The following is a 25,045-nucleotide window of genomic DNA, read 5'->3' on the forward strand; positions in this document are numbered from 1 at the left end:
TTGGATCTCTCATCACATAGCAAGAATTAATCATATATGTTTATGTCAGTTCTTTGATCTGCCCTTTAGAGGTTAAGGTTAAAGAGTGCACTGTTCAACAGGGTTGCTTATTTTACTTACCCATTTCATTAACAGCTGCTCTGGCTTTTGAGACAAAAGAACTAACTTCGCTTGAATGCATTTTAGCTCGTTCCTTAAGGTCAGCACCTGAAAGTAACATTTCACATGTATATTAGTAAACCATAGGCAAAGCTGTAAAAACATTTTCAAGGTAGAACATTCTTACACAGTGACAATAAAACATAAATGTACTTTGAACTAATGCAAGTTAAAAACTGAAAATTGAAAATAACTGATCAACTTCAAGGAAAATACAGTACTGATTGAATACAGTGAAATCAAATGTAAGCTATCCACCAGATTTTCATTTTGAAGAATTTCCCTCCCATGAAGACTGGGGGTGTCAACTGTGGGACTTAATGACAAGTTCTAATGAGCAACTGCCCCCCCAATTCAAGACGTTACTTTAACTGTCAAGTATACATGTTCACTTGTCCCGGCTTTGTGACTTAGCTGAGACTCTGTATTTTTTCATGTTGTTGCATTGCTAAGCAAGCATACAACTAAAAAGAAACATAAATCCCACAGAAAGTGAGTCTCTAAAGCAGCCGAATTCATGTACCTAAATAAAATCTCTACAATACGCATTACAGTATGATTAACCCAATTTTACTGAAATGTGTTTTATAAGAAGTTACACACATGGTATTCTTTGGTTCTCAGATTTTTCCAAAGTGAAGATCCAAAAGATTAAGGACACGAATGGAAATATTTTAGTCCCCCTCCAATCACTTACTAAAATAATACTAGCAGTTTGTTAATAAGACAATGCATGTGAAATACATACCTTACTGACCAGGATCAATGACACTTAATTTTCATTCTCTAAAACTGTCATTTTGTTCTTTGAAAACTGGATATATATTTTTTTTTAGGGAAAAAAGAGCTATAGACTTAATCAAACTAGCTAGATACCAAACAAAGCTATTGCACAGGGTCCATCCCTCTTCACGGATAGAATATTACATAAATAAAATACAAAGAGACTCCTACCACATCTGCATGTATTCTCCAGATAACACACACGTCACTCATAATGGGATTAAATGAATATTTTTCTGTAGCTTCTAAAAATGTACCAGTAAAAATAATCTCTAGTCACATGTACATAAAGCTTAAATACAAGATACATTACTAATTGTACAAACTGAAAATGTTTGCATTCCAAAAAATAAATAAAAGTACCTGCAATTCTCCACTATCAGCGATGTCATTTTAGAAAATGTATCAACATTCTGATCCAGAAGGACTCTTAAACACATTAAGATTAAATGCATTTATCCTCCTCCTCTTAGCCTTCTACATACTATCACCGAGTTCTTGCATCTAAAAACATGGTTTTAGCTGTCATCATTATGCTGACAACTCACAGATTAATATCTTCACCCTAACCTCTATTTCTGTAAAAATTAAAATTTCAACCTGCAACATATCCTTGGGGACAGCCACCATTTTATCAACAAAGCTAAAATGAACTCCTAATCTCTACCCCTCTCTTCCATTTTACTGAAGATGTGCCTTTATCACCCATCAGTTCAATTTCCCTTAAGGAGCTTCATGTTTAATTCCATTATGTCCTTTACGCATTGGTGGAAAGAAACAGAAATCTTTGTATAAATACGCCTATAGATACTGAATTAATCTCCTGTAAACCTACTCTAAAAGCACACCTACATCAGGATCTGCATCTTACTCAAATACTGGCTGAAATTACATGATCACCCATTATTATATTAATGACATCACTGTCCTTTTAAACTCCACTGCTCCTTTCTATCCACTTACCATATACCTGCACTGTAGTCTTGAGACTGGGCCCGTCTTTTCATTACATGAACATACAGTACACTGATGCCAGATGTCGCATCCAATATACTATGACCATGGGAAAAAATGATATAGAGCTAGCAATGTTAAGTTGAACTACCTGACACCAGCCAAGCTTCCAAACAATCTTAAAAATTAAGCCCCTACTGAAAATAAGTATAACAGTCAGTTGACCAAGCATGCAATTGACCATGGTCAAAATTGATAGGTAGCAATTGACCATGGTCAAATCTGCATTTTAAGAAAAGGCTGCAATATACTCACCCCTGCATACTTAAAATTTTCCAGGAACTTGACACGCAAACAAAGGTTGTATGTGAATACATATAAAATCCTTGGCTAATGTTAAATCATAGACAAATGCAAACATTTTAAAATATATTTATTTATTAAAACTTGTAGCTGAAAAGAGTATTTTCCAATATGTGAAAGGCAAACTATAACTTTGAAGGCTCAAACAAAGGGTGTGAATTTATTTTTTTTTTATTAAAAAAATCTACTGTTATTTTGGACACTAATTTCTTCATGTCTGGCTTTCATTTCTACAAATGTGCCTAAAACCAAATCACTAACTGCATAAGAAAAAAAAGAAGTCCTGTGCTTTACAGGTCAAATTAAGCATATGATTGCTTAAGTATCTGAATCAAAACTTTCACATACCACACAAACTATGAAACTTCCTACTCAGTTTACATACAGTTGAAAAACAAAGTCAACTTTAAGATGAGAACAACTAGTAAACTTATGAAATAGTGCGCATATTATGGAACAGTGTCACTGCGAGTCTGAAGCAATTGATGTATTTTGATTTACTCTTATTCATAATAAGAATGGCCCAAGCACAAATATAAGCACTTTCAAAATGAACTGAATAAACTGCATGTTTCTGCTTCACATGAAACATTTACCACTGGGGAAATCTTTATGGAAATTCAGTTTGGGTTTTTTTAACCAAATTTGAGTAATAACAGACTGAAGGGCTGTAAATTTATTAAAAAGGAACACAGTCAGCTTTAAATTTGATCTTTAAAAAAATAGTTAAAGGAATTTCCTGTACAATGTACTCCTTGTACTCTAGTACAAAGTACTGCTTCTAAGTGCCACTGTCAAATTTCTTCAGTACTACATTTTTCTATTTTTAGGAAGTGTCTTTCCCTTGCGACTGTGATAAAGCTATACAGAACGTACATGGCATCAAATTCTCACAGTAGACAAGCTGGAAAAAAGTGTTTTTCCTCTAACCTCTTCCTATATTAGCAATCTGAGACACTGTCACAATAGTAGCTAAAAACTTTTTTTTCTGAAAGAACTGAGAGTTTTAAGCAAACAATGTTCCTTTTACTCCAGATGATCTTTAGCCTGAAACATCTTTTGGTTCAGAAGAGACTGGAACGATCAACAACTTTATATTTTTGTCCCTGTTAAAAGAATTTGTTACTGATCAAAGAATTCTTGAAGTTTTTTGATCCATTTAGTAAAGGAACTACTCACACAGGCTTCTTGGGAATTAATTCAAGTCAGAGAGTAAGAAATGTTATGTTACTGAAGGCAGCCAGGAAGATCACTGCAACTACAAGGACTTTTGCTCTCCCATCAGCTGAAATCAAAGTCCCACAGGTGATTCTAAAATGTAATATTCCTAAAGTATGTGAAAAATATATTCTGTGAATTGAGTCATAATGTAGCATCAGCTTTTCAGACAAGTCTCACAGAACGATCCTTCATTGCATTCTTCCTTGGACTAGGTGAAACTCCAGATCTGCTCAAACTATCCCATCTCCACATCCACTTTCAACAGATGTCCAAAGGTGGCGGACTCCGAGCAAGAGGCTATTGTCAGGCATCCCTCAATACAAGGATGACCGTCTTCCCCTAGATGGGGAAGTCAGTCATCAGTGAGCTAGTGATGACTGAAGAAGCCAATCCAAGATCCACATGTTCAAATGCAAATATGGCATAGAGTTCCAGAAGGAAGGAGTGGATCCTGGTGCTGTTGGGTGACAGCTCTTTCCCTTCATCTCTCTCACTTATTCACTTTCCATAGTGAGATGAATGGTCCCATAGTATGCTCAAAATGGTCAATGCCTTGCAATACATCATAGTGCCACTGAGGGGCTATTACATGCTTGAGCCTCCCAGATATTGATTTTAATATTGCATATCTTCAGATTGGCTTTCAAGGTGCCTTTGAATCTCTCCCACCCCTAAAGCAGTGAGCATGGGTGAGCTAGGACCCATTTCAGGAGCCGGTTGACATCCTTATGATATGTCCTATCCAACAGAGCTACTGCCATATAAACATGGTGTCAACACTGGTGATGTTTGCTCGAGTCAAATGCTGGCATTCATTCTTCTGTCCTTCTGATGCAGGGGATTTTCTGAAGACATCATTGATAGTAACATTCCAAGCCCTTCAAGTGTTTCTGATAAGTTGTCCAGCTTTCACACTGGACAACAGCCTGGTAGATAAGACATTTGGTTTGGGTCTTGATATCATAATCATCGAAGACACAATTTTGGAGACATCCAAAGGCACTTGCATATTTTATTTGGTGTTTAATATCATCTTCTATGTTTACCTTTTAGGAAAGGAGACTACCCAGGTAGGGGAAACACCCCATATTCTCCAAGGACTCTAACTGTAATATGTGGGGGAGCAGCTGGTTGGTTAGGGTAGGCTGGTAAAGTATCTTGGTTTTTGTCAAGTTGACAGTGAGTTGAAGTAGGATTTGGTATTTGAACAGTCAAGTGAAGTTTGGTCAATTGACTGGTCAAATATCAGTCAAAAATTGTAAAAAATTATCAACAGGTCCAAATAAGACACAGAAAAAGCATAAATTTTCCATTGCATCAAAAAACAATAAAATATCATATTTCTGTCAAGAAAACTATTTAAAAAAATTGTTTTTTGTATAAAATTGCTATAATCTTTGACCAGTGAAAACAATACACAGTCAGTTGACTGGCTTGCCAACCCTAAGTTGAAGCACTTCATACACTTCACAGAAGCAGTCAAGAGTGACCTGGAGCTCTTCAATTGAGTACACACAACACAATCATTAATATACTGAAGATAGGTAATGGAGATGTTAGTTACCTTGGATTTAGAATGTAACCAGTTGATATTAATGAGATTCCCATCTATGCAATATTAGATGCTGACCCTGGATAGAAGTCTACCAGCAATGAATAGCTGCCATATAGATGGAAAAAAGTGTTGATGTAATCATGAATCCTTACCGGACTCCAGTTCTAACAGTGAAAGGGTCTGTTTTTGATCCAGTGCTTAGAATTGTTGCTGTCATGTCATCATAAACAAATCTGATGATGGCAACACATTTTGGCGGGCATCCAAATCTCAACAGGATCATCCACAGAGCCTTTATTGATTGAATCAAAGGCCTTAGTGAGGTCAGCAAAGTCCATGTAAAGATCTCAGTGTTGCTTGCAGCACTTCTGCAGCTGTCTAGCAATCAATATCATGTCTATTGTACCTCTGGATGGTCTGAAACCACACTGGAGCTCAGGCAGAATCTCCTCAGCAAGGGGGGCGACCCCATTGAGGTGAACAGAGGTAAGGATCTTCCTAGCTATGGACAGGAGTGCAATGCCACAGTAATAGTTTCAATCTCATCTATCTCCTTTCTGGAATACTGTTACAATTCTGGCATCTCTCAAGTCATCAGGAATCTGTTGATGTTTCTAGATTTTCAGAATAATGGCACTTAATTGGTGAGAGCTTTTTTCTACTGTGTTTATAAATTTCAGCTAGTATTCCATCAAAACATGCCTGCTTAGTTGTTCTTCATCTGCCCAGTGACTTTCAAGGCCTCTTGATAGGTTGTTGGGTCTGCAAGGTAGTCATTAATGGGGTGTTGTGGAATGGCTTTGATGGTATTATCTTTAACATTATAATCTTGGTCTAGAAGCTCTTGTAAGTGTTCCTTCCACTTTTCATCGATGGTGAAGAGGTCTTTAAATAATACTGTTCCACCTTTGGGCCTCAGGAAGGACAGCTCCTCATGTGCTTGGCCCATAAATAGCTTTGATTGTACTGAAGAAACTATGCATATCATGGCTGAGAGTTTGCATCTCTTTTGCCTAGTCTTCCCACTATTTGTTCTTTTGCTCTCAATTTTTTTCTCTGGGTTTCCGCTTTAATGTGGCAGTAAGTGTCATCTGTTTGGAGCTGGTACAATTCTGCCAAAGTTTAATATTCTTACAGTATCTGAAAAATATATTCTGTAAATATATATTGTGCGAGTCATGACATAGCTTCAGTTTCTTCCACAGACTACAGATGAAACCCCATATCTGCTCAGTCTATCCTGTGTATCACACCCACTTTCAACAAATATCCCAAGGCTGCAGATTCTGAGCAAGAGGCTGTAAACCACACACCAGAATAGTTTTTCTTTGCTCAGCTCCTGTCTACATGGAGGTTAGAGATGAAGGGAAGAGTACTAACTTTTGCATGCTATACGATACATAGTAAGTGTGCCCATCCTCAGCCAGCTGGCTAATTCTACAGCAACAGTCACTGTTTCCCCCATATTAAGCCTATATATATGCATCATGACAAAGTAACAGAAGCCACCCAGAAAAAAACAACAACCTGCCCCAACATGATTCGTCTCCCACATTACTGTGATCCATCTCCTCTTTGGCTAGCAAAAACTATGTTCAAACTGCTCTGCTACCAGCTGGTACCAATAAGAGTACCCTAAGCTCCTTATGCTGTTCATCACAAATACACAGCATCAGCCAGGATATCGCATTAACCATCTTCTGCAGTGGTTTTAACACGACCAGGTGTAGGTACCAGTGCTTTCACGGGGAGGACACAGGGAAAAAAAGAAATAGGATTAAGAAATAAGTCAGCTATGTCTGAAAGAACCTTCCTTATATCAGCTTCACTTGGTGCAAACTCATGTCTGGGTTCATCAAACATATACTGATAGGAAAGAACTGTTCTGCAGAGCTGAAATGATCGGAATTGGCTGCAGAATTTCAGGATGCCATAGGCTGTTGTGTGTAGATCTGTGCAAAATTTAACCCAGATCTGCAGTGGTGGCACATCGACACCATAACCCCCTGAGTATTCAAAATGCATGGTCATCACTATTTGAAAAGTCCTCAACTGTGAGTGTTAACCAGATAATTAGTAACTAATCAATTTGGTATAAGCAGTCAGACCCCAGAGATGTATTGTCAATCTGTGTTATAAAAGACATGCCAGCCTGAGGTGACCTTTTATGGCTTTGAGTTTAGAGGATTCCCAAACATCATTGTGGAAACTGATACATTCCCCTTTTGCCATTTCTCCATGGCCCCAGCCATAGCTTTCATTAAAAAAAGTACTATTTGTATTCCAAATTTAGTTGATCACCACAGCAGGTTCACCAACATTAAGCCACAGAAATTTGGAAAAGCTCATGATGCTCATCTTCAGGAATTCAAACCTTCGATTTAATTAAAAAATTAATTTACTTCTATAGGTACCATTATAGACATGGATGGCTTAGAAATGCTCAATTTTTCTGAAAACCCAGTTCATCCCCTCCTGACCTGGCTGATGAAGCCTTTACTGGACAATAGGATCGCAAAAAAAGAACTATCGCCCGAGCAACTGCAGATGACAGCACTTGAAAGACTGACAGGAAGAGGTCATTATTTCATGATAAGGCTAGAGGCTACTTAGCAATACCAGCCCTGTATTACACCTGTGTTGCACACCTATGAATGCAAAGCCCACCAAGGATTGGGAGGCATAGGCTCAGATTTTATCAGTAGCCAGCAAGCCATGCTCTTCAAAGTGATAGATTACCTGGATTCTTGGACTAAATGCACAGATTTTTTATTTGAAACTCAGTTTCCAGATATAGTTATGTTTTTCTTTTGCTTTGTGTAATTTTTCATTCATATTTCATGAAAAATATGTTGAGTTACTTTCACTATATGAGGTATGATTATATTCCAAGGTGTCACGGCGAGTGAGGTCTAGAGGTTCATTGTTCTATTTTAAATTTAATTTTCATGGCTCAACATGTACTTTTATAGAACTTATGCAATTTTTATTTTCAAAATTACAGTTGAATGAAACTACTCAATTTCTACAAAGTTCAAGTGCAAAAGCATATAATTATTGCTGTGAGAAACTATGCAAAAGTACATATAGTAAAACTACAACTAAAAAGAAGGGAAAAATAGTGTACTTGTTTAAAATTATCAGTTCAAACCATCCCAAAGAAAGTACACACAGCTTTCAGCCTTAAGGTATAGTCATGGGCTGCTTAGGGCCTTGTCATTCTCCAGGACTCACGAAGGCTGAAAAACAATGGCAGAAACCCTCTAGGTTTGGAACACTCAAAACGTAGGCTCACAGAAACCACTTCCGCAGTCACATTTGTGGGTTTCTTGAGAATCTGTAGCCATGATCTGGTTCAACTTGCTTGAGGCTGTTGTACTGGTCCAATAGAGGAGCTCTGATGGAATATGTTTTCCAGAGAAACTTTTATGATCTCCAAAAGCTGTCTCTATCTCCTTGTTCTTTTCCATTGCCTCCCTGTCCACTGCAAAACTCACTGTAGACAGCAACCGGAAGACTTCAGTTCCAGGTCCTGGTGTGCCTCTGTCCTTCTCCCTCTCAGCCCTGAAAGTTATTCTGTACTTCCTGACTTGCCAGGCTTCACTCCCTTGCACTTCCTAGGAATTCAAATGCTTCTTCCTCTTCCATTCCCCCTCAGGTTTTGCTAGATGTTGGGCATTAATGGCCTGATTACCCAGGTGCAGATTCTGTGAAAGGTAAGAAAAGTAACAAGTAATTATTGCAGCCAGGTTAGAATGTTGTTGTGGCCTGAAGAAAACGTATCCCCAAAAGCATGTCTAACCTTTCTCTCAAAAATTATAATTTGGTCCAAGATATCACCCAAAAAAAAAAAAAAAAAAAAAAGGGAAAAAAAGAGTTTTTGCTCTTAGTTCAATTTCCATTAAAAAAGAATGTCTCCCCAACAAGCCAACTTTGAGATTCCATCCTCCCCAAACTTCCAAGGTTTGGAAGTTGGGAAACTGATTTCTACCTTATTTCCCATGTGCCTTACAACCCTGATTCAATGAACCCTCCATCTATTCCTAGTAGAACTAGGGAGCACCATTGTGAATCGTTGATGTGGAGGGTCTAACAAAGTGCAGCTGGTCTGCATTTCACAGTGGTACACTGGCAGGCAGGGTTTTTGGGGCATGAGAGGGTGATGCAGGGGCTCAAGTTGGCCATGTTAATAACTAAACTACATTTGCACCTATGTAGGCATTGCTTATTGCTGCAGGACAAACTGCTGTTTCACGTGACCAAGAAGCAGAAAAAAGCTCTTATTAGGAAAGATAAGTAGAGCCCAGCGAGATATGCATCAATGTTTATTCACCAGAATGTCCTTTGCCCAATGTTCTGAATGGAATGAATGACATGGAAGCTCCACCCTGCACTGTTAAGAGCCATAATAGGAAACTTCTGTATCTGCATCTTCCATATCTCTCTCTCTCCAACTTCTATATTTAAGATTCCATATTGCATCTTCTATAGATATGCAAAACAAAGTTTTGCAATGACTGTTCAAAACCTTTTGGGTTAGTTGTGTTCTGGTCATCATCTTATTGGTGCCTTGCTATTGCTATGCATTCTCAGGTTTCTTGAGCAGTTTATTTGCTAGTAAAATGTTGCTAGTAAAAAGTAGCACACTACAAAAAAGTGTTTTCCACTATATTTCTATCGCTGAGATGCAATGCTTTTGTAGTTGAAAAAAAATGCAAAGAAAATACGTCATGCAGTGCTATTATATACAATGCTTTGAAACACCTCATAACGTGAAGGCTGCAGCCTAAAAAAAGAGGCACTGATAATTACTATACCTCTCTCTCAGCCTGAACACAATTCCTGGTTTGCACTGTATTCAGATACATTTCTGTCATAAAGTTTTCTTTTCTCAAGTCTAAAGCAGCCCAAGGAAACGCAGTGAGATTGCCTTCTTGAGAACACAAGGGAAAAAAGAAGAGAAAAGGACAGTGGCCTGCAGCCAGACCTTTAAGGAAAAGTGAACAATTAAATTCTCACTGTAGCAATGTGGTTTTCAATCCAACCCTTCATGGAGTCACTCTGTGACCCCACAGGGGAAGGAAGAATGCTGCTATAGCAAAAAGATTTAAGAATGAAAGGTAGGGAGCTCTGTAGGTGATAATAGCAGCAGAAAAGTTTTGAAGGAGCATGGTAGAATTCACTCTGCCATCATGTTGCAGTTGCTATTTTGAATCTATATTGAAGGGAAGTTGGAACTCAAGTTATACACACACCTGTCCAACACAGTGGTGTCTAGTGCATGCCCAGTGTATAACATGGAATAGAATACCAGCTACTTTTAATTAAAGCTAATTTAAATCAGTCAAAAGAAGGATACTTACTGGCTAAGAGCCCTTTTCCAGGCCTGGGAAGCTGGTGTGCTTACCAGTGTTGTCTTGATTTTCTTACGGGCTTAGCATCCACATAAAATCTTGCATTTAAAAGAAATCCTGGCTTTGAAGCAAGTTTTCACTACCAGACTTCAAGTCAGACCCAGAGCTCCTGCTGTTCTCAGTTGCCTTAGTGCTGTCTGCCCTAAACTGATTCAAAAGTGGCATACAGTAGCAAACGTCAGTCTGGCTCCTCAGTACTTACACAGGTAACAGGAATATTGCTTAGGGTCCAGTTTTTCTGGTTAGCTTCCTTTTAAGACAATTTCAGATTCTTATTTCTGGTCTGCAATTACAGGGCATCCAGGTTGTGATACCAGTTGGCCATCCCTTTAGCAATACTGCAATGATCTTTGTTGCAATTTTTCTTCTCTGGAGTTTCCTGAACCTTCATCTTTCCCACAAAGGGCAAAGAAATCCAAGACTTCTGAACATCTTGGGGTGAGTAGGACGGGGAAGTTGTATAGCATTACAGTACAGTTATGCTAGCTAATGGTAAAAAGGCCTAACCTAGCTGCATGCCAACAATCAAGTAATAAAGTGACAACCCATCAACAGAGCGATAAAGAGAATATGTATAAAGATAAATGTTGGTCCTGGAGGGATGCTAAGGCATTTGGGATGACACTCACAGGACCCAAAACTGCACAAATGAATGACAGTACACTTGTGAGTTAAGGATCCATGACCTAACTGTTTTCAAACAACAATATAAAAGATACTTTCCTACCAGTTAATACATATTAATAATGGTGCTGTATGAATGCAAGTTAGTGAAGCGTACAGAAATTGAGCTTAGCCCGAATTAATTACCAACCACACCTATATCTAGGGATGTGATTAATCAATCATTTAACCCAGGCGCAGGCAAAGTCCAGCCCATGGGCCTGATCTGGCCTGTGGTAGACTTGATTTCCCAGCAGCCCTTGCCCATGTTGCTATAGCCAGTTTCCATGGAGACCCCATGAGCTGTGGGACTGTGACAGCGTGGGGCTAGGGCTTCCATGGAGACCAGCCCAAGCAGCACTGGCAAGGCATGCAAGTGGGCAGGTTTTCCACAGAGACTGGCTCAAACAGCACTAGCAGGGCACATGGCTGAGCAGGAAGCTGCTCTCGGGCCAGGATTTTGCATGGAGGGCATGCAGGCAGCTGATCTCGGCTTTGACCTGGCTCCAACCCATGCTGTCACCACTGCAAAATCCTGGCCCCAGAGCAGCTCCCTGGCCCCACCACTCCTGGGCTCTTCATGGAAACTGGCCACAGATATGCGAGTAGGGGATGCTGGGAAATGAAGTCTGGCTGCTTAACAGATCCACCATTTTGCCTGCCCCTGGTTTAACCAATCAGCTCAGCAATAACTGATTCTAGTTTACTGGTTATCACTTAGCCTGGGGCCAGCACAGTCTGACAGGAAAGCAGGGTTAGAAGAGAAGCACCACTGTGCCCCAGCAGGAACCAGAAGGTGGCAGGGCAGGAGGGAACAATAGGAGAGAGGAGGTGGCAAGGGGGGGGGGGAAACAGGGAAAGGTGACTAAGACCTAAAAGCTAGGCGGATGCAGAGGGAGGGAGGAGTGGCATGGGGGAGGGGTGACTAATACCTAAAAGCTAAGCCATGCAGAGGGAGGGAGGGAGGAGCAAGGAGGAGGAATGGGGAGGGGAAAGATGGAGGGCTGACTAATACCTAATAGTTAGGCTGTACAGACTCTGTAGCAGGGGCCTGGCCTTGAGCCTGGACTGTTTATAGCAGGTGACAGGGAGTCTACAAGCAAGTCTACATCGCCAGAGTCTACAAGCCACATTCTGTAGCAGGCAGAACAGCCCAGGAAGCAAGGGTCTGCAGCCACTAGCACATGGCTTCCTGGGGTCAGCTGCAGCAGTGCAGGAGGGTGCGAGGAAGGGAGGCAGGCAGCTCCTCCCTCCCTTGCTGGCTGCTGCAGCTGGCCCTGGGAAGCTGAGCACCAGTGGCTGCCAGCCCTTGCTGGTTTCCTGGGCTGTGCTGCCTATGAGGCAGGGCTTCTTTGGACCCCCTGCTCCCCACGTTGCTCTGGGCAACTGGGTGCAACCCCTCCTCCATGGTAGGGGAGGGCAGGCGCAGGCCCAGGCCCAGGGCTCAATCTGTCCATCCGTGTCCCGCCCCCTGGTCTGACTTCAAAGAGCTACGGGTTGGAACCCAGCACTACCATGCCATGCCAAGTGCAGTGCCTTCTATTGCTACAGCTGCCACTGGGCCTGGCAAAGCAAGGTGGAAACAAGAGTGTGTAGGGCAACTCCCCTGGGCCCATGGCTCAGCCCCATGGCATGCCCTGCCCAGACCTGGGCTCGGATAGGACCCAGTCTCCCACCCTGTCTGTCGTGAGGCTGGGCCCTGGGGAGCTACTGCATCCCCACCACACCTCGGGCAACTGGAAGCACTCCATTGGTGCCAGGCTGGCAGAGGCACCCCATAAGCCAAGCTGAAGCAGCCCCGTGTCAGCCAGGCCAGGGGCTGCAATACCAATTAATCATTTAATCTGTTGTAATTACAACAGGTTAAATAAATATTTAATGGGTATCTACATTTCTATCTGCAACAAGACCTTACTTCTGAAACTGAACTACAGAAGCATAAGTCCAGCTTCAATATATTATTGTAACTTACTTCCAAACAATTAAAAACACCTGCCAGTTATCCTACAAATAACTTTGCACTCAGATGCACCTGTGGAAATCTCACTGAAAAGTGAAAAAGTGAAATGTGGCTGCCACTGATTCCTACAGGATCGAACTCCAATGGAATGCACAGATACCTATTTGTGAGAAAAGTTTGTAGCTTGCTTACAATGAAATTTGGACTGTTAAATGTAGTACCAACTTTCCCTGCAACTTGGCAATAATTTTCCATTTTTTAATCTCTCATAACCAAAATGTTGCTTCATCCAGGAATGAAGTCACAAACTTGTTTTTGTGGCATTGCAGATTTGCATAGGAACTGCAAAACCGTAATTTAACAAACTATTTGCTTTAAAGATGAAGTAAAACTTGGTTAGACTTGGGAAAAAACAATTTTTGTTATTTAAGGCAAATTAATAATCTTTGTTAATTATATGCATCAAAATACATAAATAAAAAGTTATGACAATTATTCTTTAAACAGATGCTTCAAATCAATGCCCCTCAAAAACTTTCCTCTGGTAAGAAAAATTCTCTTTAAAAAGTTGCTGCTGGCAAAGCTACAATACATGTAATCAGTTCTAGTTTCTATTTAACTATCAGCAAGCAATCTTCTAGATTTTCAGCCTTTTGCTTGACATCTCCGTTAAAAAAAAAAAAATCAAAGCCAAGCACTACTAAAAACTTTACCACAGTATCTAAAAACAAATCACTTGCCTGCGTAAAAAGAAGTCTTGTGCTTTGTAGACTAAATACATGTGCCAGCATGATTAAAATGTGACTCAAAACTTTCAGATACCACACAGATCTTCCTACTCACTTCACAGAAATAGCTAAGATATACGTACAGAAAATAACTATGAAAATAAAAATCAGTAAAAAACTGACTACAAAAAATATATATAATTATTTTCTTTGAAAATCCAAAACAAGCTAACTTTATGTTGTATTCAAAGTAAATAAACAAGTGCAAAGGACTAAGTTCATAGTTACCTTTACAATCTTCTGTCCAAAATTCTATTCAAATCAAATATGACCACGTAGTAAATAAACTTTAAAAAGTTAACGTTTTCACTCAAGACATACACAAAGGAAATATTAAATAGAAGGACAGTTTTTAAAAATAGCTTTGTCTACTGTATAACCTCCATGGTTCCCAAATAACAATTTGTAATAAACTGCATAACTATTATATCAAATGGATATGATCAAATATCAAGTCAAAAAACTGAAATCCCCAATATGATCAATTTAAAAAAAATCAGAATATTAAAAGTAATCGCAAATATAGATATTTCAAGATCAGTTATATCACTTATTGTTAATTTTCTACTTGTGCTCTAGTGTGATGTTTAGGAAGAATCATATTGTTGAACACTAATATTTCTTTAAAAAATTCAGTATTTCATAATTATTTATAAAATGTTTTTATAAAGCAAATTATGTTGATTTAACTGATTTACATAGCAGTAATCATGAAATTTTTTCTGCGATTATTAGGAAGCCATATTTCTCAGAGTTCTTTTAAAGTGTGTTTTACACTGAAAAGTAACTCTAAAAATAGCATTACAAGCTTAAAGCATCCCTACTGATTCTAGATCAATTCTGAGTAACATACAAGTAAATAGTATACAGAAGACAACAACAACAAAAGATTTTTCTTCTCTAAATAGTGACTTCAGATTTAATCTAAGCTCTGAAAGGCATAATCAAGTTGTTTATTGATGATCCATAAGCAGGTAAGTCTGCAGAGCAAGATAGCTGCACCTTTCTACAAAGAAAACAATCTAGCTCAAAATCATATCAACTCTGAAGGCAAAACAACAGAAAAAACATACCATTTTTATTAGAGCCTGCAACTAAACAAGGAGATCTGTTGAGTAAGAAGTTACGGTAACCAGAATACTCCGAGACGTCTGTCAACCCAAATTCTAATTATATTATTATAATCTAGTGCAGGGTGCTCAACCCCCCAGCCCATGGACCCATGGAAATCTGGTCTGTGGGTCTCGCCAGGGGTCCGCAAATTTGGTGATGGGGAAACTGCATCAGTTCTTGGGCAGGCTGTTTCCATGTGCCTGCACTGGGCCCTAAATAGGCCAGCACTGCATGCTGGATCAGGCCCACAGACCAGATCCGGCCCCTGGACAGACCTGGCGCCAGTCATCCAGCCCAGCAGCCAAAAAGATCTGTCATTATTAATCTAATATAAAGAGACAGTAGCTTAGGGTCCATTTAAGTACTGCAGAATAGTTCTTCCCAAATCAGTGTCAGACTTGGATACTTTTTTCTATGGAAGAACACTTGGTAAAATATGGCATGCAACTGAAGTATCTGCTTTACAGAAGACCAAAAGAGAAATAGTTTCCTAGGAAGAAGTAGTGGCTGCCTATGCCCTGATAGAATGGGCTTTATTAATATCCGAGGGTCTAAATTAGTGTAACTGTCAATAGTTTCACACACCTCAAAACCAATAAATATAATTTCTGGAATGAAAACAATGGACACTCATTCTCCAATTCTTTGATGTGGCCTCCAAAGAACAGTCATACCATGTTGGGAAAGACTGCATGCTCTAACTGATTAGTCTGTTAAGGTATGCCTGTTATCCAATACAGCAGAGATCTGTGCATTAAAGGGATATAATCGATGTCACACCAAGTTGCAAATTTCTTCCACTTGTACAGGGCTTTTTCCTGGAGGAGTCATTCCTCTTATGAATCAAATATTTCTGCACCATCAAAGGATCCTTACTAGAGCTACAGTGAATCAAACCACAAAAATGTTATGTAATCATCCTTAGGGTGATGTTTAGACACACCATAAACTCTGTCTCGGGCACGCGTATTGCTTCATGGGGCGGGGCAGGGAGGGCACAGTTACCAAAGCTTCTACCATGCTTTCAAACAGAAGACAACTTCTAATAGCACAAGAACAGATGGTGGGCATGTTTATATTGAAAGCTGTTTCACTTTCAGTGGTCACAGTGCCCTCAGGGATATACTTAAACACAAAAGGTACTACGTCACTCAATGACATAATGGCCAGGTGGGAAAAATGGGAACCCTTAAAGCTTGCTATACAACATAAATCACTAACTGCTGGAGAGTCACCAAAAAGCAAGGATTGTATACTTCTGTCACAGGCAGTTAAGAAGAAAATGGGATATGGATTGGCCTGTTCTTTCCTTCATGCCCATGGGGGGGAGGAGATCTAAAGCATAGGCATTACTGCACCTGACCCTGCTGACCAAAAGAATGACTTCACACACATGGGATGTTCAAGTACCAAGAGTAGAAAAAGATATGGACAACCATTTGAAGAAAAAATCTGAACAAGGCAAAGTGCTTCAGACAAATGCCACTGAGATTTACAATCAAGCATTCCATGATTCTTAAGGTCCACTCAAGCTTCCCACAATTACTGCTGTACAACAGGCATCAGAGGTGCCTAGCAGACCACCGAGATATCCACTATGGCTTCCAACTTGATACACAATATTATATTTAGATGATCTTACACGATTTGTAAGAGTTACTTTTCTAAAAGATAAAAGCCAAGTAAAAAATGTAGTAAGTATGCAGTAGCAGCACAAAAGTGTTTACACCAACACTTTTTACATTACGTCTTAGACTGACTCCTCCTGTTCAGCCAAAGTTCTGGCAGCTTACAGAAGCATTTTTGCTCTTCTGTGGGCTGCTGCTTTTAAAAGCCTAAAAGAAGTAGAGTCTTAAATTCTAATTTAGAGACCGCTTTGTAATTGACCAAAGTTATTTAAACATTTCAAATTATTTTAACGTTTCAATTTAACACTGGAAGGATCTTACGGCACCCCAGAGCACCATGGCTCCCTGACTGAGAATCATGGCCCTGGAGTATTAAACAAATTCACAGGATAACAAGGAGGCCTTGACTTTGGGCCTACCTCGTTAGGTTATATCAAAAGCTTCAAGAAAGGTTCTAAAGACAAATATGATAAAGTTGCTTAGAGAAGTTTCTCATGGAACTTTGTTATGGTATGGTTCCCATTTTGTCCAACTAGGAATGCTCATCACAGTGTTTTGGACTAAATATTATCTAATGAATTAGTGATTCTTTATTCTAGCAAATAGATTTTTGTTGTTGTTACTTTTTATTTAATTCAATTAAATAGTTTCAAGCTAAGGACAAGCACTTAATCCATACTCTGCAGAAAAGGACTCTGAATGGTGACTTCAAAGAGAAGTATATTTATGTCTAGATTAATTTCTGAGCAGTAGTTAAAAATGTCAGGAGTGCACAGAATCTCTCCTCCAAAAAGGGAACAAGGATGATGAATGAGGCCAAATAAGGCAAAAAAGAAAAGTCATTAGAGCGGTGGGTTGTTTGGCATGCTTCCTACTTCAAGATACAGATTTAATTAAAAAAAAAAAAAAAAAAACCCTGCAAGTTATTTATTTTTTGGTATTTTTAAGCAATGTCTCCAAAAAGGTGCAGATTTTATATTTTTAGTGTTTCTTCAGTCTGGACTGTTGTTGCTGTTTGTTCCTCAATTTTGAAGATAACCATGGCATCACTAGTTGGTTTGGTTTCTGTGAATAGAGTGACTGATGAAACCAATTTGTGCTCTGAACCATCTGTGGCACACTGAGCAAGAGATGCCATTTTGGGCTGCTTGATCAACAGTGGATGTGCTGCTGTTGCGAGATTTACACCGCTTGCACTTCTGCTCTGTCTCAGCAGTTCTCCCTCACTCGTAGACTGTAGGTGACAGTATGAATAAGGGTTTATCAGTATGGGTAAGACCTACTGGACTGTTGGTCCAGAGTGGATGAGTCTTTGCCAGGTGGAACAATCACAAGCAAGATCTTCCCAAAATTTCGGGTCAATGCTGAGACATTTCAAGGATGACCTGAGGGAGTCCTTGAAACATTTCTTCAGGCCTTCCTGAGAGCTTTCCCTCCTTTAACTTGCCACAGATCTTTGGTAGTTGTTCATCTAACACCCTGGTGACATGGCCTGCCCATCTTATCCGTGATTTCAGCAACAGGGTGTGGATGCTTGGAATGCCTGCCTGTGAGAGAACTTCTGTGTTTGGAACCTTCTTTTGCCATCTTATCCTTATCAGTTTCCTCAAGACACCCCATATAAAAGTGGTTCAGCTTCATAGCATGGCATCTATACACTGTCCAGGTTTTGCATGCATGCATCAGGATTGGCAACACAGTGGCTTTGTAGACCTTCAGTTTTGTTTGCTTGACAGATGCTTCTGTGCTCCCACACATTTGCACATAGTCTGCCAAAGGCCATGCTTACTTTGACAATTCTGGCATTGGTTTCATCATCAATGTGAACTGCACGTGACAGCATACTGCCAAGATAGGTGAACCTGTCCACTGCCTGGAGGGTTTGATCATTCACTCTGACAGTAGACTCTACATAAGGATTTCCTGGTGCAGGCTGATGCATCGCTTCTGTCTTCTTAATTTCAATCTATACACACACACACACACACACACACAAACACACACACATCAATATATCTATATATAGGGTTAAAGTCAGACTTCTGACCTCACCAAATTCCCATTAACCCTGCTTTGATAAAATCCAATTATAGTGGGTTACAGACATGGTTTGGGCATCTGGCACAGTGTGTATATACCTACTTACTGCACCACAAAGATATGCTCCTGCAAACCACCAAACAGTAAAAACCAACCAAGAAGAGACAACTGTTATACTTCAAGAGCTGTAGGGTTGCTCCTAAATATGCCCCATTGTATAAACTATAAAGTAGCTCTATAAACCTACTTCCCCCAGTAGCTCCTTGTTTTGCCATAATTTGTCCTTAAATCAGAGTACTTGGAAGAAGACTTCTCTTTGTGGGGATTATTTATTCACTCTCTTACATGATATAAAGAACCTTTGTTTTCAAGACCAGCCTTTCTTTGAAGGTGTGTGACCTCCCTGGCCAATTTCCTGCTGGGACAGGCTAAGACAGTGAAACTGAAAAGCCAACAAAATTGGCTCACAGGGACCAGCTCCAGGAACACCCTCCAACTCTTCTTCTTCCTGACCTGAACAAGTGTCACAAGAAATTGAACACTTCACCTTGCAACAAAACAAGGACCAGTTTGTGTCACACTAGACCATGGAAGGCAATCTGCAAGGTGAAGAGATGGACAGCTGGTCCTACATGTGTAACTCCATGAAGAGCATGAGGCAAAGGGTTTCAATCTCTGCTGACATAGCACAAAACACTTGCCAGCCATCAAATGCACTCAGCCCCTGAGAGGGCCATACACCTTTGTATTTTCACCATTTGTTTTTAAAATGTGTATATAGTTTTTTAAAACTCTTTTGGGGTCAGGGTGCCAATTCAGAGAGGCTATGTCTTCCATCAGCCTTCATTCTGGGCATACGTGCTATAAGCCAAGCAAATTGTTTCCTCCATAGATGTCAAAGATACAGCCCACAGTGCCCTATCATCCAGCACACAATGTTGCCCGTGGGTCTCAGACCAACCTACGTGCTGCATGTGTGCCCACTCTGGCTCTGAGCTCTGCATGCAGCACACTGGTCTGGACCTGCTGAACATGCGGCATGCAATGCATGCGGGCTGGTCCAGGAAATATGCTGCATGCAGTGTCCATGGTGGACCGGCCCCATGTGCTACATCTGGGGCCAGTCCAAATTAGGCCCACAGGCCAGCCCTGTGCAGATCTAGCACAAAGGGCTGCTCTGGTGCAGGTACTGTCTGCAGCGCATGTCTTGGACCAGACCCGTGCACTGCATACAGCGTGAGGGACCAGGGCTTGGAACTGCTGCAAGCACTGCAGAGGATGGGAACCAGCATGCGCTCTGCACACAAGGCTGGTGCAGGCTCCAACAAGGCTGGTACTGGCTCCAACACACAGAACTGGCCTGTGCGCCCAATCTGGCCCCACACCTCTCATCTGGCCTTTGCAGCTACATGACCTTGAGGACTGCAGAATCCCAGTCTTCTTTTTCGGGCTGTGCTTACTCAAGCTAGCTGTAGCTTAAAACCAGCTTCTTCCAGCTAGTCACTTTTCCACCCAATCCTTTCCATCCATCCTGTCACCCCACCTCCCTTATGAAGGAAGCAGCAGAAAATAACATTGCTTCATTCCAAGAACATATCCTGGTTGGCTTACACAATGGAGTTGCTGCAGCTGATCTTGTACGGTGAGCTTTAAACTAGCCTCACTGGGGGAGGGGGCCGCAGGAAGACAAGGAGACGCCACCCGAGCAAGACAGGTGACACGTGCAAGGAGTGCCCAGGTAAGAAACAGGGGTCCAAATAGTCTTCCTAATCCGGGGGTGGCAAGCACAGCTATGCAAGGCCTTAAATGCCTGTATACCAATGCTCGGAGTATGGGGAACAAAACAGGTGGAACTCGCCCTCAGAATAGCCAGTTCAAACCCAGACATAGTGGGGCTTACAGAAACGTGGTGGGATTCATCCCACGACTGGGCAGTTAGCATTAGGGGCTATAGGCTCTACAGGTGGGATAGAGAAGGAAGGAAGGGAGGGGGTGTGGCACTCTATGTCAAAGAGCAATACACATCTTCTGCCAGCAAAATGGGGTCAGAGGAGGGGCAAGCTGAAGTGCTCTGGGTCAAGATACAAGGGGGTCATGGGGAGAGGGATTTAACGGTGGGGGTCTACTACAGACCCCCCAACCAAGAGGGGGAGCTGGACCGGGAATTTTCGAGCCAGCCTGCAGAGGCACTTAAGGCGAGGGATGCAGTTGTCATGGGTGATCTAAATTACCTGGACATCTGCTGGGAGGAGCAGTCAGCCAGGTCGGACCGTTCCAGGAGGTTCCTGGCCAAGATACAGGACCTCCACTTAACCCAGGAGATGCACAGTACTACCAGAGGAAATGCCCTGTTGGACCTGGTCCTGGCCACAGGCGATGATCTGGTAAGGGGGCTCCAGGTCCTTGACCACCTGGGTGAAAGCGATCATCGCTTGCTGGAATTCATCATCCAGCGCAGGGTGTCAAGGGCCTGCAGCAAGCCGGTAGCCCTAAACTTCAAGAGGGCCAACTTCAATGAGTTGAGGAGATTGGTGGGAGAGGTGCTGGGGTTCTCAAGGGCAGGGGAATTCAGTGCCCAAGATGAGTGGTCGTTCCTTAAGGAGACGATACTCAGGGCCCAAGGGGTGACAATCCCAACAAGAAGCAAGGGGGGCAAGAGTGCTCAAAAGCCTCCCTGGCTCACTAAGGAAGTCCGGGAATGCCTGGTTGCCAAAAAGGCGGCGTACACCCAGTGGAAGGGGGGGCTATCTCCAAAGAAGTGTATACCTCCACTGCTCGGGCCTGTAGGGGGGCTGTTAGGAAAGCTAAGGCGGACATAGAGCTAGGACTAGCGTCCAAGATCAAAGATAATAAAAAGTCCTTTTTCAAATATATAGGGAGGATGAAGAGGGCACCGGGAAATGTGGGGCCCCTGCAAGATACGCTGGGCAATCTGGTGGTTGCGCCAGAGGAGAAGGCAGACATCTTTAATAAATTCTTTACCTCTGTTTTCTTGTGCAGGGACCGGGACTCCCCCACCGTGTTTCAAGACGGACTCGTGGGGAACGCCTCAAGACCTAAGGTTGAGGAGGACCGGGTTAGAGAGCTTCTGGAGGGGCTGGACGTGTTCAAGTCAGCAGGTCCAGATGCTCTCCACCCCAAAGTGTTGAGGGAGCTAGCAGGGGTTATTGCTGGGCCCTTGGCACAGCTTTACGAGCGCTCGTGGTGCTCGGGCCAGGTGCCAGATGATTGGAAGATAGCCAATGTGGTCCCCATCTTTAAGAAAGGGAGGAGGGAGGACCCAGGCAACTATAGGCCCATCAGTCTTACCTCAATCCTGGGGAAACTCTTTGAGATGATCATCAAGGAACACATCTGTGATGGGCCGGCATCAGGGATGATGCTCAGGGGCAACCAGCACGGTTTCATTAGGGGCAGGTCATGTCAGACCAACCTGATTGCCTTTTACGATCAGGTCATAAAAGCATTGGATGCAGGTGTTGCCATGGATGTAGTCTTTCTGGACTTCAGCAAGGCCTCTGACACTGTCTCCCACCCCATCCTCATTAAAAAACTGTGGCATCGATGCCTACACGGTCAGATGGATTGCTAATTGGCTGAAGGGTCATAACTCAGAGGGTGGTGGTGGATGGGTCATATTCGATCTGGGCGGAAGTGGGCAGCGGAGTCCCCCTGGGCTCGGTCCTTGGGCCCGCACTGTTCAATTTCTTTATCAGCGATTTGGATGACGGGGTGAAAAGCAACCTGTTCAAATTTGCTGATGATACCAAAATTTGGGGTGAGGTGGGCATGCTAGTAGGGAGGGAAAGACTGCAGAAAGACCTGGATAGGTTGCTAGGGTGGGCTAACAAAAACAGGATGCGTTTCAATATGGACAAGTGCAGGGTGCTGCATTTGGGCAGCAGTAACTGGCAACACACTTATAAGATGGGAAACTCCCTTCTTGAGAGCACGGAGGCAGAAAGGGATCTTGGAGTCATCACTGACTCCAAGATGAACATAGGCCGACAACACGAGGTCATGGTCGGCAGGGCTAACCGGACCCTATCATGTATCCACAGGTGCATCTCAAGTAGGGCCAAGGAGGTGATCCTCCCCCTCTACACGACACTGGTCAGGCCGCAGCTGGAGTACTGTGTCCAGTTCTGGCACCCCACTTCAAGAGGGATGTGGACAACATTGAGAGGGTCCAGAGGAGGGCCACCCACGTGATCCGGGGACAGCAGGGCAGACCCTACAATGAGACGCTACGGGACCTGAACCTGTTCAGCCTTCACAAGAGAAGGCTGAGGGGGGACCTGGTGACCATCTATAAACTCACTAGTGGGGACCAGAAGGGTTTGGGGGAGACCTTGTTTCCCCTAGCGCCCCCCGGGATAACAAGGACTAACGGCCACAAGATGTTGGAGAGTAGGTTTAGATTAGACATCCATTAGGGCAGCTAGGATCTGGAACCGACTTCCAAGGGAACTGGTGCTGGCTCCTACCCTGGGGGTCTTTAAGAAGTCTCGATGCCTAGCTGGCTGGGGTCACCTGAGCCCAGTTTCCCTCCTGCCCAGGCAGGGGGTCAGACTTGAAGATCTACAAGGTCCCTTCTGACCCTACTTCTATGATTCTATGACTTCAAGATTCTTTATCCTAGGGCTTTCTGAAATAATAACACAACATATTCCCCCTTATGATAACTAGGAGTACAGATACACGTGGCAATCAAAGCGTCATTGATGGGAAACCAGTTCACAATTACTGCAGTACAGGTGTGGACAAACTTAACAAGTGAGACATTTCAAAATTTCACCAACTGTTAACCTACTCAAAACCGTGTGAAGTCCTGTGGCTCTAAGACCAGAAGGCAGAGAAACTGTTTTGTTATGGAGGTTCATAACCTAATCTTCTGGGATACCATCTCCTAAAAAGCTGCCTCTGTAATTCTTTGGTTACCCAATACGTACGGAATCTAAAGACCTAAACACACCATGGAATGGGTACTGGTAGGCCCTGCAGTCACCACTGTCCTAAAAGGGGTCAGACTATTCCTAATAGGACTGAATTTATTGGGATTTGAAAAGAAACTCAAGAGACAGGTCCTCATAATTACTCACAATAGGGTCTCTATTTTTCTAAAACACCCAATACTGGCCACTGCCATTGACAGAACATAAGAATATCCCAACCACTACTGGGCATGACCTAACCACAATAAATCCTTTTTCCCTCCAATCTAAAAAAATTCCATATCCAACAGCCCAGCTATCTGACTGATACATGTGAGACAGGATTTGAGAGATACCTCATATCACTTTGTAAAACTGGATATATTAACAATCAACATGCTGAAAACTGGTTGATCAAGAAATTACTTAATTTGAGCCATTTCTTATATGCATTTCAAAGTTATTTGTACAATAAGATGGGTTACAGAAGTATTTATTGAAGTCAGTCATTGTATAAGTTTAAACACCCAACTTCCCTTTTAAAATTCACACTTCACTAAGAACAGTTTTACATAATTACAGTAATATTAGATAAAATACTGCTTTATTTCACAGAAAAGGAATAAGTGAGGCTTTCATCTTATTCATCAGTTCTTTATTAGAGTAACCTTATTTAGATTAATAGCAGGGATGGGCAATTCTTTTGGGCGGAAGGTACTTTCTGAGTTTTGGCAAGCAGTCAAGGACCACATGGGTAGCCCTGCTGCTTGACATGTGCCCCGCCCCCTGGTCACCATCTTGGGACCAGAAGTGCCGCCCCCCTCCCCCAACTTCTGCCACCAGAAGTCCCTCCCCTTGCCCCCCAGAATTACTTCTTTCAGCAAGGGGGGTTGCCATCCCTGAACCAGAAATATACCAAAATATATTCTAAAAATGAAATATGTACTACAACATTCATTAATTTCATTACAAAAAATACTTTTGTCCTGAGTCGCATGTGTTTGTGTAGTGTACATAGAGGTGATAGTGTAATAGCTTAAAATTAAGTCTTACTCTTGTATATCGTGGAGGGTGTGGGTGGGAAGGTGGGTATAGGTTTGTGGGTATGTGTGGAGCTGGGCTGGCTCCCTCCTCCCCCTGCTTGAGCAGTGCAGCCCAGCTCCACAGAGCCCCAGACAGCCCCTACCCCAGACTCCTGCCGCCTCGCTCTGGGCCCTGCTGGTGCTGGTCCCAGTGCACCAGTGTGGGCCCCATAATCCCACCTGGCTGTCACTGCACTCCATGTGCCCTCTTGCTGCCCCTTCCCCTGCCTGTCACAGCCATTGCCCCACTCCCCTCCCCCAGCACCACATGGTTCCCAGCTGCAGTGCTGGAACCACAGGAACCAGCCCAGCCTGGCTAGCCCTGAAGACTAGGGTGATCACCCATAGTCCTCCCCTGCCTCCCTCCCCACCCCTCCTCTTTATCTAT

General features: G+C 42.3%; 1 protein-coding gene and 1 long non-coding RNA gene across 6 annotated transcripts in view; both read right to left on the reverse strand.

Annotated features, from left to right (window-relative positions):
* The window catches only part of AUH (AU RNA binding methylglutaconyl-CoA hydratase), a 186,225-nt gene that overhangs the window by 121,297 nt on the left and 39,883 nt on the right, over nucleotides 1–25,045 (reverse strand). For all 5 annotated transcript variants that reach the window (XM_059724881.1, XM_059724882.1, XM_059724880.1 and 2 more), the window contains one exon: nucleotides 121–207. In XM_059724881.1, the coding sequence (XP_059580864.1) occupies nucleotides 121–207 (87 nt within the window). The remainder of the gene's footprint in view (nucleotides 1–120; nucleotides 208–25,045) is intronic.
* Nucleotides 7,997–24,323, reverse strand: LOC109280798 (uncharacterized). Its single transcript, XR_002087217.2, has 2 exons — nucleotides 10,399–24,323; nucleotides 7,997–8,742 (listed from the first exon to the last, which is right to left on the reverse strand). It is a non-coding gene; the product is annotated as an uncharacterized LOC109280798 (long non-coding RNA).

The sequence above is a fragment of the Alligator mississippiensis genome, chromosome 3 (assembly GCF_030867095.1).
Source record: "Alligator mississippiensis isolate rAllMis1 chromosome 3, rAllMis1, whole genome shotgun sequence".
Lineage (NCBI taxonomy): Eukaryota > Metazoa > Chordata > Crocodylia > Alligatoridae > Alligator > Alligator mississippiensis.